At 34.5% G+C, this 16,129-nt stretch overlaps 6 protein-coding genes across 6 annotated transcripts in view; 4 read left to right on the top strand and 2 right to left on the bottom strand.

The window, feature by feature from the left end:
- Positions 1-884: 884 nt before the first annotated feature.
- LOAG_02170 (hypothetical protein) lies at positions 885-1,326 on the bottom strand (the record flags this gene model as incomplete). The annotated part of the gene is made up of 2 exons (XM_003137708.1): positions 885-964; positions 1,209-1,326. 2 exons carry the CDS (start codon positions 1,324-1,326, stop codon positions 885-887), a joined length of 198 nt encoding a protein of 65 aa, XP_003137756.1.
- Positions 1,327-3,544: 2,218 nt separating this feature from the next.
- Positions 3,545-6,565, top strand: LOAG_02169 (18S rRNA biogenesis protein RCL1). The gene is made up of 9 exons (XM_020445941.1): positions 3,545-3,757; positions 4,023-4,094; positions 4,177-4,255; positions 4,540-4,711; positions 4,812-4,895; positions 5,081-5,247; positions 5,634-5,793; positions 5,884-5,987; positions 6,312-6,565. The coding sequence occupies exons 1-9, from the start codon at positions 3,628-3,630 to the stop codon at positions 6,475-6,477; spliced, it is 1,134 nt and encodes a 377-aa protein (XP_020303657.1). The 5' UTR covers positions 3,545-3,627; the 3' UTR covers positions 6,478-6,565.
- Positions 6,566-6,829: 264 nt separating this feature from the next.
- LOAG_02168 (hypothetical protein) lies at positions 6,830-8,266 on the top strand (the record flags this gene model as incomplete). Its single annotated transcript, XM_003137706.1, has 4 exons — positions 6,830-7,014; positions 7,377-7,538; positions 7,707-7,794; positions 8,057-8,266. 4 exons carry the CDS (start codon positions 6,830-6,832, stop codon positions 8,264-8,266), a joined length of 645 nt encoding a protein of 214 aa, XP_003137754.1.
- Positions 8,267-8,678: 412 nt separating this feature from the next.
- On the top strand, positions 8,679-9,649 carry LOAG_02167 (hypothetical protein; the record flags this gene model as incomplete). Its single annotated transcript, XM_003137705.1, has 3 exons — positions 8,679-8,883; positions 9,233-9,337; positions 9,411-9,649. The coding sequence occupies 3 exons, from the start codon at positions 8,679-8,681 to the stop codon at positions 9,647-9,649; spliced, it is 549 nt and encodes a 182-aa protein (XP_003137753.1).
- Positions 9,650-10,251: 602 nt separating this feature from the next.
- Positions 10,252-13,903, top strand: LOAG_02166 (hypothetical protein). Its single transcript, XM_003137704.2, has 9 exons — positions 10,252-10,408; positions 10,707-10,842; positions 11,394-11,484; positions 11,635-11,727; positions 11,810-11,891; positions 11,997-12,172; positions 12,664-12,788; positions 13,198-13,364; positions 13,656-13,903. Exons 1-9 carry the CDS (start codon positions 10,352-10,354, stop codon positions 13,791-13,793), a joined length of 1,065 nt encoding a protein of 354 aa, XP_003137752.1. The 5' UTR covers positions 10,252-10,351; the 3' UTR covers positions 13,794-13,903.
- An 896-nt stretch (positions 13,904-14,799) lies between these two features.
- The window catches only part of LOAG_16626 (rap/ran-GAP family protein), a gene marked incomplete at both ends in the record, with an annotated part of 11,240 nt that continues 9,910 nt past the window's right edge, over positions 14,800-16,129 (bottom strand). Inside the window, 4 exons of the mRNA XM_020449277.1 lie at positions 14,800-15,060; positions 15,374-15,525; positions 15,693-15,808; positions 15,882-16,025. Of these exons, the coding sequence (XP_020307247.1) occupies positions 14,800-15,060; positions 15,374-15,525; positions 15,693-15,808; positions 15,882-16,025 (673 nt within the window). The remainder of the gene's footprint in view (positions 15,061-15,373; positions 15,526-15,692; positions 15,809-15,881; positions 16,026-16,129) is intronic.

Genomic DNA, 16,129 nt, shown 5'->3' with positions numbered 1-16,129 from the left:
CAAGTAATTAATTTTTTAATATTTTGAACCAAATTTCTATTTGCACTTCATTTTCTGTCTTTTACAATATTATCATGAATAGTAAAAACCTATTCTTTGCTATAATGATATCTGTCCTTTCCTTTACCATACCAATCCTGCAATTCATATCAGAGTCAGATGAAGATATATCATAATAGAGAGAGTTCTACAATCATTTGTTACTTTCCGTCAGAAATTGAGCAATTTATTGATAGTTAACTGCATTGAATTATCAAGTATCTATGGGAGCTTACGAAAGGAATTCTGTAATTTATTAGCCATTTGATGGTGAAATTTTGAAATTGACATTTCTAAAAGAAATAATTAAAACGAAACAAAACTGAATTTACTCCATTTCAAAGTAAAAGATTCACTTTGACTCCAAGCCTTATTAAAAACTTCTACAGCTGTTTATTTTTTCCAATTACAAATGTACTCACAATGGCGGAATTGTTATTCTGGTTGTATGCACTAATTGACGTGCAAGCTTGCGACGAAGTGCTATCCAAATATTTTGCACGATTTCGCTGCGGATGTTCAACTTTTACATCCTAAATGAAATGAATAGACTGTTAGAATAGTAAATTTATTGAGATTTAGGGAAAAAGTTCGGTGTGAAGAAAAATTAATATTGAATTTGGCATATTTCGCTTAAATCAAAAGGTCAAGACTTTTGACCGGTAAAATTTCTAGAAAGGTAAGCAAAATTTAACCTTTTCCAACTTTTTTTGCCCTTCATTTTCTGAAACTCAGGGAAACATTAGGTTATGCAAAACGATAACTATTTTCAGTTCAAATTTGATTTTTTTCATACATGTAACACCACCGGAACGTACTAAGAACGGTGGCAAAAACCAGCAACACTAATGAATCAGGACCAAGAAATACCAAGCCATCAAGGACACTAGTGAACCAAGGCCAAGAATCACCAAGCTGCTAAGATCTAAAATCACTAATAGGTTGAAATGATAAATAATAACGTCATCCATCGTATCGGATGAAATTAGTAAACAGTTCAATTCTTTTAATGCTAATTACCCGAACAATATGGGATCCACAATGTTCTGTTTGGGTCATATGGTCCAAGACACAAAATATCAGTTTTGTTCCACTTTTTCTATCTTGTACAGGTGAGATGTATTACTGCATCATTTACGAAAGAAACGCTAGAAATGGATCGAACTGACGTTTCTTGACAAGTCGCGCCGTTACAGTGATGGTCACTTCACGTCCGTCAGCGTGCTCTAGAAAGCGAGTAACATTCTCGCGCAACATTCGCTTCACGTTTCTTACCGATCGTTCCATGATTGCAAAACAGTGTACAGTACACCGCACATACCATGATGGGCTTTTAAATGGTATACTGAAATACAAAATTTGCATGAACATAAATTTCTTGTAGATTCGTAATGGAAGTTTTTCTAAACGTTTTGCGCAAAAGTTCTTAAAAAAATTCAAGTGGTGATCGATCTCCCGAAGGAGAAAGTACTTAGAAATAGAGATTAAAGCGACGACGAATCTACTGGAAGCTAGAAGCTTTAAACACTTTTTAAATGTTGTAGCCCTTTTAAAGCGGAAATTATGTAAAGACTTAAAAATTTAGTCATTCTTAAATAAAGAAACCGAAAATGTGTAGCGGAAAACTGCGAATAACATTTACTCTAAACGAGTTCAATTAAAATAAACACCGAATTGATGTCGAATATCGCATTTCGCAACTCTGGTATATTTGTCATTTGTTATTTTGATTTTGATACATCTGGATTGCCATTGGTGCAAAGAAACGTCTTATTTCGATAATGAATTGGTAATTGGCGAAATGAAAGAAATGATTTTGACAGATGGAATTCACTGAGTTATTTTCGATGCGATTATAACCTCCTAAATTTTAACATCACTATCTCATATTTTAAGCAAATAGCTTAAAATTCAGGTTTTGAAGGCGGGACATGAAACCTGATCAATGTCAGTATCAGAAACTGATAAATATGATCGAAAAAGATGGAAAGGATATCCGCATATTTGCAATTGTCTACTTGTATGTGTAATACAAACGAAAGCTTGATTTTTCTTCACCGAAGCAGGCGAGAATAATAAAGAAAAGATAAGACAGAATGGATTTGAAGCATTTCTGATAAATTTATCACTGAAAGAAATTTCTGAAAAATGCTTAGAAATGTTTTATAGGCATACGTTCCAAAAGTTTCAAAAATTTGAACGGAGGAGTAAAGGGTTGCCCATATTATCATGATTTAAGTGACTGCTTAAAATGATAACGCTTGCTTACGTATATCAGGTTGTATGTTGAGGTATACATTTGACCATTTTACATCTCAAAGCTGGTATTGCGTGATATAGGAAGTCTACTGCATCTTCTGAAGTTACGTAATTCAGTCAGTGAGGGGATGAAATTGGTTTAGACAAAAAAACAATCGATAAATTTTAAGAATAGGAGAATGGAGAGAAAATCATGGTGACATCAACATATCTCAGTATATGATGAGAAGTATAAACTCAGTTAACTTAACTTATAGTTCGAGTTATGCTCAGTGATGTGGACAAGTAGGTTGGACAAAAAAAGATGCAAAGGATATCAGAAAGTTTGCGAAGTGACTCGAATTCATCTGGTCAACTCTTGACCAAATAATACAATCTGTTGTGCAGTAATGAACTGAAGTGAACTGAAGCGCTTTGAAATTTGTAATGCACGTTCCACGACTCACTAGAAAAAATACTGTTATCCAATCACTACGAGTTGATTCATGAATTACAGACATATGCAAAAACGTCGATAAAAAGGCCAAAGATGCGATCTGAAAAAAGTGCCTATACCGCATTTTTAAAGATTCAAGTGACAGGTGATTCCAAATGATAGATAAACAATGAAGTGATTTTACGAATGAATTGTCTAATTTGCAAAGTATGCTGGTACAAGACTGGTTTGTTTCGAGCAAATGCATTAACGACACTGCATATCTGCAGCATAGAACTAAGAGTCAAAAGTTACAAAGGGTTGAAGGTCAAAAGTCACGAATGGTCAAAGGCCAAAAGTCACGAACTAGTAAAATGCAGATTTAAAGAACCAGCGGCACATTTTTTGTTTAAGCAATTTTTTTTAAATTGCACATTTTTCAAACTCTAAATTGTGATGTAGACCATTTGTTTTATAAGAATAAATTTGCGTGCAACTCTGAAGTGATATAAATTTTCCTTTTAATGGATTTCTTATTTCATAAATTTTTTTAAAATGAATTTCCTATTCTACAAACTTCAAAGCTTCCAGGAAAACTCCAACTTGTCGGTGACTAGAAATATGGACTGCATAGTCTAAAATAACTAAAACTGATTTAAAAGTCCCTCCCAAGTAGTATGTCAGCACCGCCAGCATTTTTCAAACGGCGCACACCAAGCAAAAGCTATCACCAGCAGACGTGCACAAGTATTCATGCAGGAATTGTATGCAGGAGAGATGAGACGCAAGTGTGGCATATCAGGACAAGAGATAGAAGTGTGAATGAGGTGAGTTAATAGTGGCGACAGGTAGCTACATGGGTAGTGGGTTGTTTCAGTGGGAGATTCAGATTGCATTGCTTCGTTTTAAGAGTTATGGGGCAGAAAGAATTACGCTTTGAAGGATGCAACTTCTTCAGACAACGGCTTGCTTATTCATTGCTAAGTGGTCATTCAGTGACCATTTCCGAGATACGTTCTCTTGATGATGAGCCAGGAATAAGAGGTACGTTCTCATCTAACGTTCATTTATTACGTAATATTTGATAGCTGAAGTAAATCACTTCATTCTTTGACGGACAACTCATATTCATTAGGTTGACTTTGCAACGGTTTTAGTAATGGTTTTTTTTGGTTGCATTTTTGCATCTCTTTTTTTGCCTGGTTTGCATTTTTTGATTTTGAATTTCTAGGTTTTCCAAATTTTTAGAATGTAATTTCATCTAACCACTATTCTTTCCTTTAAAAATCCTATAGATTATTCTTTTTAGATTTCGAGTCGAAACTTTTGTTATTATTGGAAAAGATAACTAATGGTACACGAATCAAAATCAATCAAACAGGTTCAGCAGTGCATTTTTTCTTACTTGCTTTGTATATTTCCTCTAAACTAAATCGATTGTAGGCTTAAATTCTTCTTTTCAGGTACCGAAGTTGTATTTTTACCTGGTATGATCACGGGCGGCAAACTCACTTTTGATTGTGGTAGTGACCGATGTATAAGGTTGATTTTACCTGGCCTCTGACACTTCTCGATTTAAATTTGTTCACATTAATGGATGATTTCTGGTGTTTTTAATGGATAGTCTTAGTTGTTAATTATTTTTGAGTGGTTTACTCTTTTGTTTAGTCCACAGATATGCGATCATCAACTTTGAGAAGAACATACCGTCGCTGATAGGATTACAGCATTATTCTTACCTACTTTTGAATTGCTTCCAGTATCCTTGTCATTGCTGTATCACTATTCTTCTGTAATTTTCGTTTGAATTATTCTATATTTTACAGTTACTACTTGGAACCTTTGTTGATGCTTGCTCCTTTTTGTAAGTATCCACTTAGCGCAAAGTTGCTAGGAATAACCAACGCTCCATATGAGTTAAGCGTTGATGCCATTCGTGCAACATGGCTTCCAGTTTTTAATAAATTTGTGTTCGCATCTGATTCGCCAGAAATTAAGGTTCATTTGAATTTGAAATAATTTAACCACTTTCGATAATGCTAATTAGTGTGGGAATCTGAGTGTCATAGTATTATTGTCGGAGAAATGAAATACCTAGATTGTCGCCCGAGGTTACAAGCCGGATGGTGGTGGATGTGTATTGTTGACTGCACCAACAATAAGAACCTTTCGTCCTGTACAGGTGTCGTCTTTTTTTAAATTTTTCTGTCTTTTTATTACAAAATGTTTTTTTTGTTGTGCCAGGACATTCTTCAGTTTTATAAAAAACAGTTACACCACATCCTGTTGGTTTTTATTTTCTTAATTCTGCGTTTGTAAATATATGAGCATTAATCTTTAAAATTTGTACTTTTTGCTATAATTTAGTGCAAAACGATGGGTAAAATATGTAAAATACGAGGAGTCGCGTCTATTTCCAAAGTCTCTCCATCTATAGCACATCGTATGATTGACGCAGCAAAAGAAACTCTTCGTGATTACATTGCTGACATTTATATCACTGTTGATCAAAGAAAAGGAACATCTGGTGGAAGGTATTGGTAATTTGTCATTTGGACTTTTTTTTTTTTCTCAGAGGGCTTTTTCGTTTTTAAACATAGGGACTTCTGAACAATATTAGTGTTGTGTACGTGCAAGATTATTTTCAGCAAATGAGTATCGGATATATTCTAGTCTTTTTATTGAATTTACGTTGCGCATATTGGCAACGAACAGTTTGCTTCTCCAGGAAATGGAAGCGAAAAGCAAAAGAATAATTAAATGTGAAGTATAAGTAGTGTAAATACTGTTAACAAATTTTAATAGTCCATCACCCAGAATAGTTTCAGTTTGGAGTCTTTACTTAGAAAAAAAAAGAAAAAGTAAATTTCTGAACATCAGTCTGCTTTATCTAAATAACGTTTAATGATTGACTCTTTAGTTCACCTGGCTTTGGTCTTTTTTTAACTGGCGAGACTACAGAAGGAATCGTTTATCATGGTGAAGCCGTGTCAAAACCGAAAGGTGAGCAAGGCAACCCGGTTGTGCCAGAAGACATTGGACACATGGCTGCATGCCAGTTGTTGGATCAGATCTTTGCAGTTAATTTCGTTTCATTTCATTGTTAGATTATATTGGAAAATCACTGCTGCCACTTGGCAGTATTCACTTAATAGTTATAATATTTGCAGGGAGGATGTGTTGATATCACAGCTCAAGCCCTAGCCGTAACTTTCATGACGCTTTGCGAAAAGGATGTCAGTACATATCTGTTTGGGCCTCTCTCTGCCTACTGGTTAGTATCATCTGCTTTTCTGGAAATGTGTTGATTGCTCCTTTACTTTTCTAAATAGCAAATACTTCCGTGCTTCTGATCATGGCTTCTTTTTTGAATATTTCACTCGTTGCTTATAAAGAAAGACGTTTTCCATTTTCTTGGAACATACGCCACAGTTTTCTACAAAAAACTCAAACTCTCTGTCAGCAAACATCCAGTATTGCATACGATAGTTTATATATCAATGTGCTCTAATTGAATCAACGGGTGCAAACTGATTTATTAATTTTGTCAAAATCTGCTGCGTACTTTGTTTCTTTTTTTCTTTTTTGTATTTTTCAGTACGTACACATTGCGGAACTTGAAGAAGTATTTTGAAATAATGTTTAAAATAGACGTTTGGAACGAGCCGGGCGCAGATAAAGAACAGAGATTAGGCTCCAATGAGAAGGTACTGATGACTTGCATGGGTATTGGATTTAGTAATTTGAATAAAATTGTATTATGATTTGAACCCAACATTACATTTAATTTTGATAAACTTACTTGGTTTTCAGTTTTCTCTGATATGTAGAATATGAATTATTTCAGTGGTGTATTGTTTTTTTTTTTTTTTAATTTGGAATTCGATATTACTATAACAAATTATGGTAAACGAAGTTGAGTACATATTGTTCTGCTACTGAGTAGCATTGTTGTGTATTTTGTTTTTTTGAATGGATTATTGATTGCAATAAAAATTTTCGCATTTAAAATTTGTTCTATGTTTTACTGTTTCAGTCAGTGATTTGTTTTGCTTATTCATTGAAAAGGAGGGCTCTCAAATAGTCAATAGTCAAATGAATTCCATTATCAGGTTGATGGAAATGTCAGTGCTGCCGTGGGCCGATTTCCTGATAGAATGTTCAGGCGTAAATGGTAAAGCTGATACATCTGTGCCGGTCGAATCTGAGTGGGAATGGCTTAAACAGCTGTGTGAACTGGCTGGTGAAGATTGCTGTTCAGAAGTTAATAATTCATTCCAACAAGTAGCACTAACTCTAAGGTTGTTTCCCCTTTTGTCTATAAGTCTTTTACTTCAATAATAAGCTGGCATCAGGTTCAGTTTAAACAACTTGAAAAGGTCTGTGGTTGTGGGAAAGTTTGACGTCAGGGCAGCTACTCATACCTGTTGCATTTTATCCCGTATTTACTAACTCCAGACATCGATTAAAGTCTAATGAATTTGGAACCGCAATTTTTCAAACAATGATAATCACTGTAATCTGTTCGCTACACTTCGTATCTTTTACACAGGGTGACTGTTTCTTGAGTTAAGGCCTGTCACAGAACTTCCAAAATTTGCTTCCGTAATTATGATTATATGGGTAGTAATGTATTGTAGAGAAACGCAAATTATTTCTGTAGGTTGGATGCTAGCAGTTATTTTTTGAAGCTAAATTGGACGGAATCTTTCTGTACAACTGGTCCTGGAGTGATATCCAGCTTGGGTTCTGCATTTCAGCATTCATGGCAAAATAATGAAACACTTTGTTCGTTGTATCATAGTTTCTTCGAACGCTGTTTGAGGTACGACGATGTTACTGTTATTGATGCTTCTCAGTTTTTTCTAGTTTAGGATAGAAAGTATGGGAAAAGAAGCTAATAACCTGAGATAGTATTGCTAATTCATTAATTGGTGGTGGTCAACACCATGACTTTATTTCTTTATGTTTCAACGATATAAATTGATTTGAGGATAGACTTAGCAGTGAAACTGTGCTCGGATGTCAGATATCCATTTACATTCAGGGGATGGGCAGTCAATGAAGATGACCCTGCCTGCGTAAGCATTTCTCTTTTGTTTTAATTTCAACTCTTTATGGTATAACTACTCTATATTATTAATTTACATGTGTTACATATGTTTCATTATTATTGCGAAAATTGACAGGAATTTCGCTGCCTTTAACGTAGTGAATTGCAGTTCTTGTATGAATACTTATCTGGGGGAATTTATGATCTAGCTATAGAAATTCCTATATGGTCCCTTATCCTCTTAAAATATAGTTCCGCTGTACCTCTTGATTAGTATTTATAAATTGCAGATAACCGTCACGTTGTCATACGAAGAATGGGATACAAAAAAAAGCTTTCAGCTGTGCTTGATGGTTGATTGGTCAGAGCCTAATACTTTTCCACGTGGACTTACTTCTTCGGCTCCAGAGTGCCTTCAAGGCTTGCGACTCGATGAATGGGATTCGTCAAGTGTATTTGCTGATAATTTGATTCGAGTTTTCTGTAATATGATCTCATGAAACTTTGTTTGAATATTCATGTCACATGATTGTAATGATTTTAAAAAAAAGAAAAAAACCTGTAAGACTTTAGGAATTGTTTCAAAATTGGCTTCAAAATGACAGGATGTTGTTTCAATGAAAAATGAATTAAATGATATGGAATTCGATTATCAGTTGAAAAAAATTTGGGATAAAATAGGATAGTGAGGGAATAATGGCTGAAGTTTTACTGTGCATTAATTCATAGCATAAAAGTTTATTTATTGCGAAATATTCTATTTGAAGTTTATTAAGCAGTTAATACGCAGTCCTGCCCAATACGATCTTTTCCGTTTTGCCGATTTTTATATTTTAGGATTAGTCAAGAGAACAATTTGCATTCTACTTGTTTTGTGTTAAAAGGAAGCTTCTGTAACACAAAAAACTGTTCATGTCGGGAAGAAAGGAAAAAGTGGCAGTACCCAGAAATCCGGTGATCGTAGCGAGACATCTCAAGGAAGCAAAAAATATTATTTTTGAAAATGGTCGAATGAGTAATGACGATTTCACCAATGAATTTCATTCTCTACCGTGCAAGATTGAATACGATGGACCAGCAAAAGTATCACAGTATTTTGTTACGGAGGAATTGGAAGGTGGCTTTTCTTGTTTGTCATAAAATTGTAGATTTCTATACATAGCAAATATAAGAAAATTAGATCTACTTGTTATTGTGACATTGCTAACGAAGTGGGGCTAGCAGTACTGCGAGCTATTCAGTGAGAAAGAGCATTGACTATTATTCTTTCAATGTTTTTAGCTTCTTTGGAGTATAGAATCTTTGAACTTATTGTGCTGAAATGGTAAGAGAGTTTTAGTAGCATTGAAGATTGAATAATTTATAAATGTCAAGCGTGGTAAAACTTTAGAGAGGCAAGTTCGATTTCCGCGAAGTTTTCCATAGCGTTTGATCACTTTACTGAAACGTGTGGTAATATTTTGTAGATAATCAGAAAGTCGCAACATTTAGAGGGCGCATTCTGAATGGAGTGCAGCAACAGTTTCCAGACGCCTACCGCTTGTATATTGCTGTAGAAAAAGAAGACAGAGGTTTGCAATTAATTTTCGTTTTTCTGTGAAGTTGTCAGTCTTATTAAAGATTGTACGATTATATTTTTCCCAGTGTCTGAACTTGTTTCTTTTTCATCGCGAAGAAAGGAACGTTCAGCTGCTGAAAATCGTTTAAAAGTTGACAGTGGAATTCAAGAATTTGCAGATAACAGTCGTGTTTTTGAAGTTAGTGGTTCAGCAGCGTCATTTACGCGGTGGGAATATGATCGTAGTAGCAGTTATCAGTCACCTCTTGTTCGAGCAATCGGCTACCTCAATATTGCGGAAACATTTGCTAAGGATGATGATTGACTAGGCATCTTGAAATGATTTCATTTTGGTCTCCACTGTAAAAATGTTCAGTCAATCCTGCTTACTCAGTTACGATGTCAAAATTAGGCAGTTATGAAGAAAGTTTAAATCATTTGGGTTTTTGCTTATTGTATCTTTTGTTTGTCGTGTTCAGAGAGTTATGATGAAAAATTCAATGAAAGCAATCAAGATTTGTACTGTTCCATCGTTAAACTCAAACCTCCTATTTCAATAATTTTGGCGGAAATTTTTCAAACAAATTCGAACTTTTCTTCAATTTTGTATGCCCAATGAAATGTCAGACCACTTAACGCATTTTAAGGTGATGATACTACAACGTTGGACAGATCCCCTATTTGAGCTTCCTCAATGCTAACCGAGGCGGCAGCTGTTAGATTATCCTTTTTCATATACCCCATATACCCTTTAGTTTAGCACCGATAGATTAAGTTGCTTATCCTTAGTCAGCCAATAAATATTTTAAACTTGATTGGGGTGGTAGTTTTGAATCCTTATCGAGGTTCTGATCATCTACAATTTCATGTGAACTGTGAAAATGAAGCAAAGGGACGAAATTTGTTCCTTCAAACAATATCCATAGAAATTTACAGGCTTTTTTTATGCTGCCCATATTTATTCCCACGGGATGTTAGCAAAAAACGTCATTTGGCATGAGTGCTAATAACAACGTCAGCTGTTATCATGAATGTCGCAAGGAGCATTATTTTGCTTCTTTTGTGCCTTCATACGAAAGATTTGGTATGTCACCAGCCAGCAGTTATCACATTGGCATGATCGTTAAACAGTTTCCCACTTTTCAAGAGAAAATACAAATGTGAGGGTAGATTGTGAGTCAGTTTAAGGCTTAAACATTTTTCAAGACCTAGACTTTAGGCTTGATAAATCAGAGAAAGTCTACTTTACGCTACTTATTGAGATGGAAAGCATAAAGGGTGGAAAGCGAAATAAATTTCTAATGTAATTTTCTGTTACAACTTTTCAGTGCAGTTTTTATTGCTATGATATAACGGTACTGAGTGGATGATGTTATTTGCAGGTATGTGGAGAACCACTGAGTTTGCTAGTGGGCGCTGGTTCAGCAATCGCTGCTTCACTAAGCATTTTCAGTTACTATGCTCGATGTAAACTTTTCGAATGTTGTGACAGTTATTGGGTACGAGAAGATTATACAGGTAATGTTTGTTCGGTGTGTGAATACTTCCTGTTCGTTAGTTATTCTATGTTTGGGTTTTTTTTTTGTCAAAAAGTGTTTCAGTTTATGTTTTATACAAATTTATCAGTCGGTGTTATATGTTCCTGCTGTTTTCGATTCACATTTGTTCGTAATGTACATTGCTTTTTTTAAATATGCACATAGTGATGAGTTATTCCCACAACAGAAGGACTTTTTTAAGATAAGCTTGTATAGTCCGATTTTCATTTCTACATCCTTTAATGAATGGTTTCGTCATGAAAGATAACCCCTGATGATTTCATTATTCCTTTTTTGAAAACTATCAGACAGGACGAAATGACAGTATGGAAGCCGATTTAATTATCAAGCGCATGATAATTTGTGGATCTAATCACTATGATATGTTTCAAAATTGTATTAAATAGTGGTTAAAAACAAGGTAATATAAATGTTTGCATATGTAGAAAGCAATGGCTATGAAAATGTTTTCAGTATTAAATGAATAGTGCATAGATTAAACATATCTTTGTTTCAAAGCTTAAATTATAGGTTTACAGCATTCTCTGCGTACACGGTTATATGGGCAGCATCTGGCTAAGGAAACTATAATAACAGCTGTAATTGCACATTGGAAAAATCCGTAAGTTCATTTTTTCCAGCTTATTGTGATGAACACGAATATTATTTTAAAGTGTCTTATTTAAAGGGATTTTTAAGGTGTCTTTTGACGTACTTTAATATGGATCATAAGCTAGGAAATTCCAAATCCTTTTCCTTGCTATACTTCCAGAAATCCTAAAAAGGCTTTGGTGATGTCATTTCATGGATGGACTGGTTGTGGCAAAAATTATCTTAGCTCGATAATTACCGAGAATTTATACAGGTTACTGTTTAGAAAATTCCTTTTAATTCAAAGTTTAGGTGAGTTTTTCCTTCATGATTGGTCATTATATCTCTTTTTGTAGGAAAGGAATGAAAAGTGACTATGTTCATGTTTATGTTTCGACGCTACATTTTTCAAACTATTTAGAAATACCACTTTATCAGGTATAATTTACTTTTCATTTTCCTGTAACATATAGAATTCGGTTAATACGGTTTTGGTTAATATTTGGATAATACGAGGCATTTTAATTTATTTGGGACGTATAGGTGCAGTTACGTTCATGGATACAAGGGAATGTATCGAAATGCGAAAGAAGTTTATTTGTCTTTGACGAAGTAGACAAAATGCCTGCTAAAGTAATTGATGCCGTGAAGCCTTTTATCGACCATTATGAATATTTGGAAGGTGTTGATTTTCGGAAAAGTATTTTTATTTTTCTCAGGCAAGCCCTTTGCTTTGTTCTATATTAACATTTCATCATTTAGTTTTCACTTTCATTACTTTACAGTCCAAACTGATTTCATTTCCAGCATTCTAGAATGCATGCTGTAAGTGCACTTGTTATTCATCTTCAGCGATAAGTAATAAGTGTAAGGCATCCAACAAAGAAGCCATCAGTGATAAAATCGGAATTCACGGACTTCGAAATGACTGGTCCTGAGTCTAAAATTTTTGAGTTTCGAAAATTTTATAAGCGTGTTATCTCTGAAGTAAATTTGGTAATATATTGCTGCTTGACTGAGCGAGTTGATATGTGTAGTTTTTCCCAAAGGTTGCAAAGTGTGAGTCCACCGTTTTTTTAAGTAAGAAATAGACTATTTACTCTAGCAGGTTTCAAATTCTTCAAATAAAATTCAGAGCTTTCTACTCATTATTCAGTCATAATACAGCTTTATGTATATTGAAGATCTGTGATTCAAATAACATTTGCAGTAATTCTGGAAGTAATGAAATAACTCAGAAAGCACTACAGCATTATGAAGATGGAAAAATAAGAGAAGCAATAACATTGAAGGAAATGGAGAATGTTGTCATGGCAAGCGCATTCAACACTGAAGGTAAGTTTTCTTTTCATTTTATCTCACTTCCGTACAGAAAACTTGCCATAATACGTAAAAAACTATTTAAAGTAGTAATTAGATAACTGGTTGAACAAATAGAAGTCTTAGAAGTTCCAAAACAATTGCAGGATACTATTATACTATAAAACAGAATATTATTTTCACGTTCTAGTGCGCTGTTTTACGTCTCAAAACACTGAACTTTTTGTGTCTGCAGCAGTTTGAAAAGCACCCTGTAAAATAAGTAAAAGTGTAGAAAGTAAACTAAACGCGTACAAGTTAATTCAAAATTTAATTCAAAATCATTTCTAATTACTGTTTCAATTTCTCAAACGCTTCATGAGAAAAGTATTGTGAGAAAGGTACAGTCTATTATATAATTAATAAAGATGTTATGAAACTTCAGGCGGGCTAAAAATGAGTGAATTGATCTCAGCACACTTGATTGATCACTTTGTTCCTTTCCTACCCTTAGAAAGAAGACATATATTGCTTTGTATCCGAGATTATATGTTTTCTCATGGATTCACACCGACAGATGAAAGTATCACTGCTATTGCTGATTCTTTGCAGGTAGTTTGCTCCTGTTGCCACGAAAAAATCTTAGCTATTAAAACCAGGATGTTGAGCATACAGAGTTTGGCTAAATGGGCGTACTTTGTAGTAGCAATCGAACCATCCGGTGATGACGATTAACTAATGAAGTCTTCTTTCAAAACCATCGAGAGAGGGTCTTTTCCGAGATATTAGAAAAGCATTTAGAGATTGAAGTCTCTGACTTCAATCTCTAAATGCTTTTCTTGATAGCATAAAGTACAGAAAACGTCCTAATTCCCAGAATGGACTAAATTTATTTGTTTTCAGTACTTCCCTAAAACAAATCCAATCTATTCTTCATCTGGTTGCAAACGGGTTGCTCAGAAAACTGAGCTGTTCATATCTGCAGAGCGCGAAAAAGATCGACAGCGTTTTCAGAACCTTCAAGATGACGATGCACTATAGATTGTTTTTTAGGAATACCTTTCTCTTCTATGTTTTAATTAAATTCACTTCCAAACTCTATTTCATGCGTCCTTTTCCCCAACTATATTAGATTTCGAAATATTCCCTGCCTCAAAATTCCTATAATCGAATTTCTAACAGTTTTACGGCAATTTCATAAAAGATCGCTAGTTTCACTGGAAATCATGCGTCAGTTGGAGATACTCCTAGTATTATTATCTCAAATCATCAGTCTTTTTGAACGGAAAGAACCTCAGACGATGAATTCATATATTAGCAGTAAGCGTACAGACAAAGCACTACGGTTAATATATTTTACTTAAATTTTACTTAAATGTATTTTATGTAATGTCCAAGCTTCACTTAATTTTTCCACTAAACAACAGCCAGTAGGGCGGAAGTTATTCTTCATACAACTAAATATTTCTTTTTTTAAAATATACATCCTACAACACTATTTCCTTGTTTTCTAATGTAACAGCGGTGGTTTTAAAACCTTTTGTATTTACTTTTATATTCAAATAAAGCGTATGAAGGCGTGAACTTTATAGCATTTCATTAATTGATTCACTTGGTGAAATATCATCATAAAAAAAAAAAATCATAAAAATATATCTCAAAGTAGAAATGAAATAAAAACCCGTTAAAAAAGACAAAAGTATTCGCCAAAACGGCTCACAAGCTATTTACAAATGAGATTCAGACATATAAATAAAAACCTATTAAGGGTTGGTAGCGAATTATCAAATGCTAAGGTAAAGTAGCATATTAAACTTACAGCAAACTCTAGCTAGTCATTCCACTGAGGTAAGCTTAGAAGGCCTGGAAATGTTATGGAAGAGACGTAAGTTTGAAACTGTCCTCCCTTCAGCAATATCCGCTTCCATTGACCATCTCGATATCATTCAACATATTTCATTCATCAACTGGAAATCTAATGAAAACCTCATTATACGAATCAAATTTGCCACGAATCCCAATAATTCTAAAAGCCTAAATTTTTAGGCTACGAAATAGGTGTAGCATGTGCAGCAAATGCTCGAATCGCCCGCAACCGTTCAACAACGAGTCCGATGTAGGGTGGTCCCTTTTCCTCTTCTTCACGTCTCCAAACATTTACCGATAGTTGTGCCCGTAAGATTAACTTCCGTATAAGAACAGCAGCCTGTTGATCCGGCAAAAAAGCGCGAGAGATCGCCAACCACAGCGCAATTTCTTTACGCGCATGAACAGTTACCAACAAATGTTCATCATCTTGTGGTACCACCTAAATGTGTTTTGTGTGAGGAAAAATTCTTTTTCATTCTTTTTCAAACCACTTTTTTTTTCAAAGCATTCTTTTCCTTCCCGCATCAGTAAACGAACTCAGCGGAAAATTAGGGGAAACCGGGACGAAATACAAGTTTATAACAACAAAATTTGTCCAAATGCCAATTACAGTTTTCTATGAGAATAAGGAACGACTCCATCTCAAATACCTTAAAGTTGTATTTAAAATCCAAAACCTCTTTTTTTTTCCGGCATCAGTAAATGAACTCAGTAAAAAAGTAGGAAGAAAAACTCGAACGGAATTCAACTACCTCCAAAGCGACATGGGCAAATTTTCCACTAATTGTTCCAAGAACGTAGGGCGAGCCACTGTCATTGAAGACGACCGAAACAAAGTCATTCCCAATGAACTTTTTCTTGCAGTTGCAAAGCGGATCAATTTCGCTTTTTGGCATTAGCGTCGCTAAAGCAATTATTATTTTGGACGTGATCCAAACATTAAAGAAAACGTCCACAGTGTTCTATATGTTCGATATTTTAAATGTCACTTTTTACCATGTCCAATGCAAACGATTCATTTAATACGCAATCCACTTTATAATTTAACTTTATAATTTTTCTACAACATACCTACATGGAAAACGGTTTTCGAAATTTCATCTGTGTAAACGTATGTAAATGCGCCACAAAAACCAGCTGAGAGACCGCCTGGACAATCTTCCAGAGATATAGGATCACCCAGAAGTCTAAAATTTCAAAATACAACAAATTGGTTCGAACACCTAATAATTTAGTAATGAATGTTATTCAAAAAATTACCGCAAAAAACTAGCGTAACGCGTTGAACCATACACATTTCCTAAAATTTCGGATTCCTTAGTCTGGCCATATGCAATGTAGACAACACCAACTGTGTGCAATTCAAGCGATGATATTCGATCGATATTGCGTAGAGACCTCAATCTGTAAAAACGTTTTGTAGATACTACTATTATTTACAAGATTTTTTAGTTTCTCAAAGGAAAGAATTGATGAATTCTTTAAAACAGTGAGAATGTACATTTTGT

The sequence above is a fragment of the Loa loa genome (assembly GCF_000183805.2).
Source record: "Loa loa unplaced genomic scaffold supercont3.10, whole genome shotgun sequence".
In the NCBI taxonomy this organism is placed as follows: domain Eukaryota; kingdom Metazoa; phylum Nematoda; class Chromadorea; order Rhabditida; family Onchocercidae; genus Loa; species Loa loa.
This window is presented reverse-complemented; position numbering and strand designations above follow the sequence as displayed.

Coding starts and splice junctions, on each gene's coding strand:
- LOAG_02169 (XM_020445941.1), top strand. CDS start 3,628: ATGGGGCAGAAAGAATTACGCTTTGAAGGATGCAACTTCTTCAGACAA. Junction 3,758..4,022: donor TGATGAGCCAGGAATAAGAG/GTACGTTCTCAT, acceptor TATTCTTTTTAG/ATTTCGAGTCGAAACTTTTG. Junction 5,794..5,883: donor TGTTGGATCAGATCTTTGCA/GTTAATTTCGTT, acceptor TAATATTTGCAG/GGAGGATGTGTTGATATCAC.
- LOAG_02166 (XM_003137704.2), top strand. CDS start 10,352: ATGAATGTCGCAAGGAGCATTATTTTGCTTCTTTTGTGCCTTCATACG. Junction 12,173..12,663: donor AGTATTTTTATTTTTCTCAG/GCAAGCCCTTTG, acceptor TAACATTTGCAG/TAATTCTGGAAGTAATGAAA. Junction 13,365..13,655: donor CTATTGCTGATTCTTTGCAG/GTAGTTTGCTCC, acceptor ATTTGTTTTCAG/TACTTCCCTAAAACAAATCC.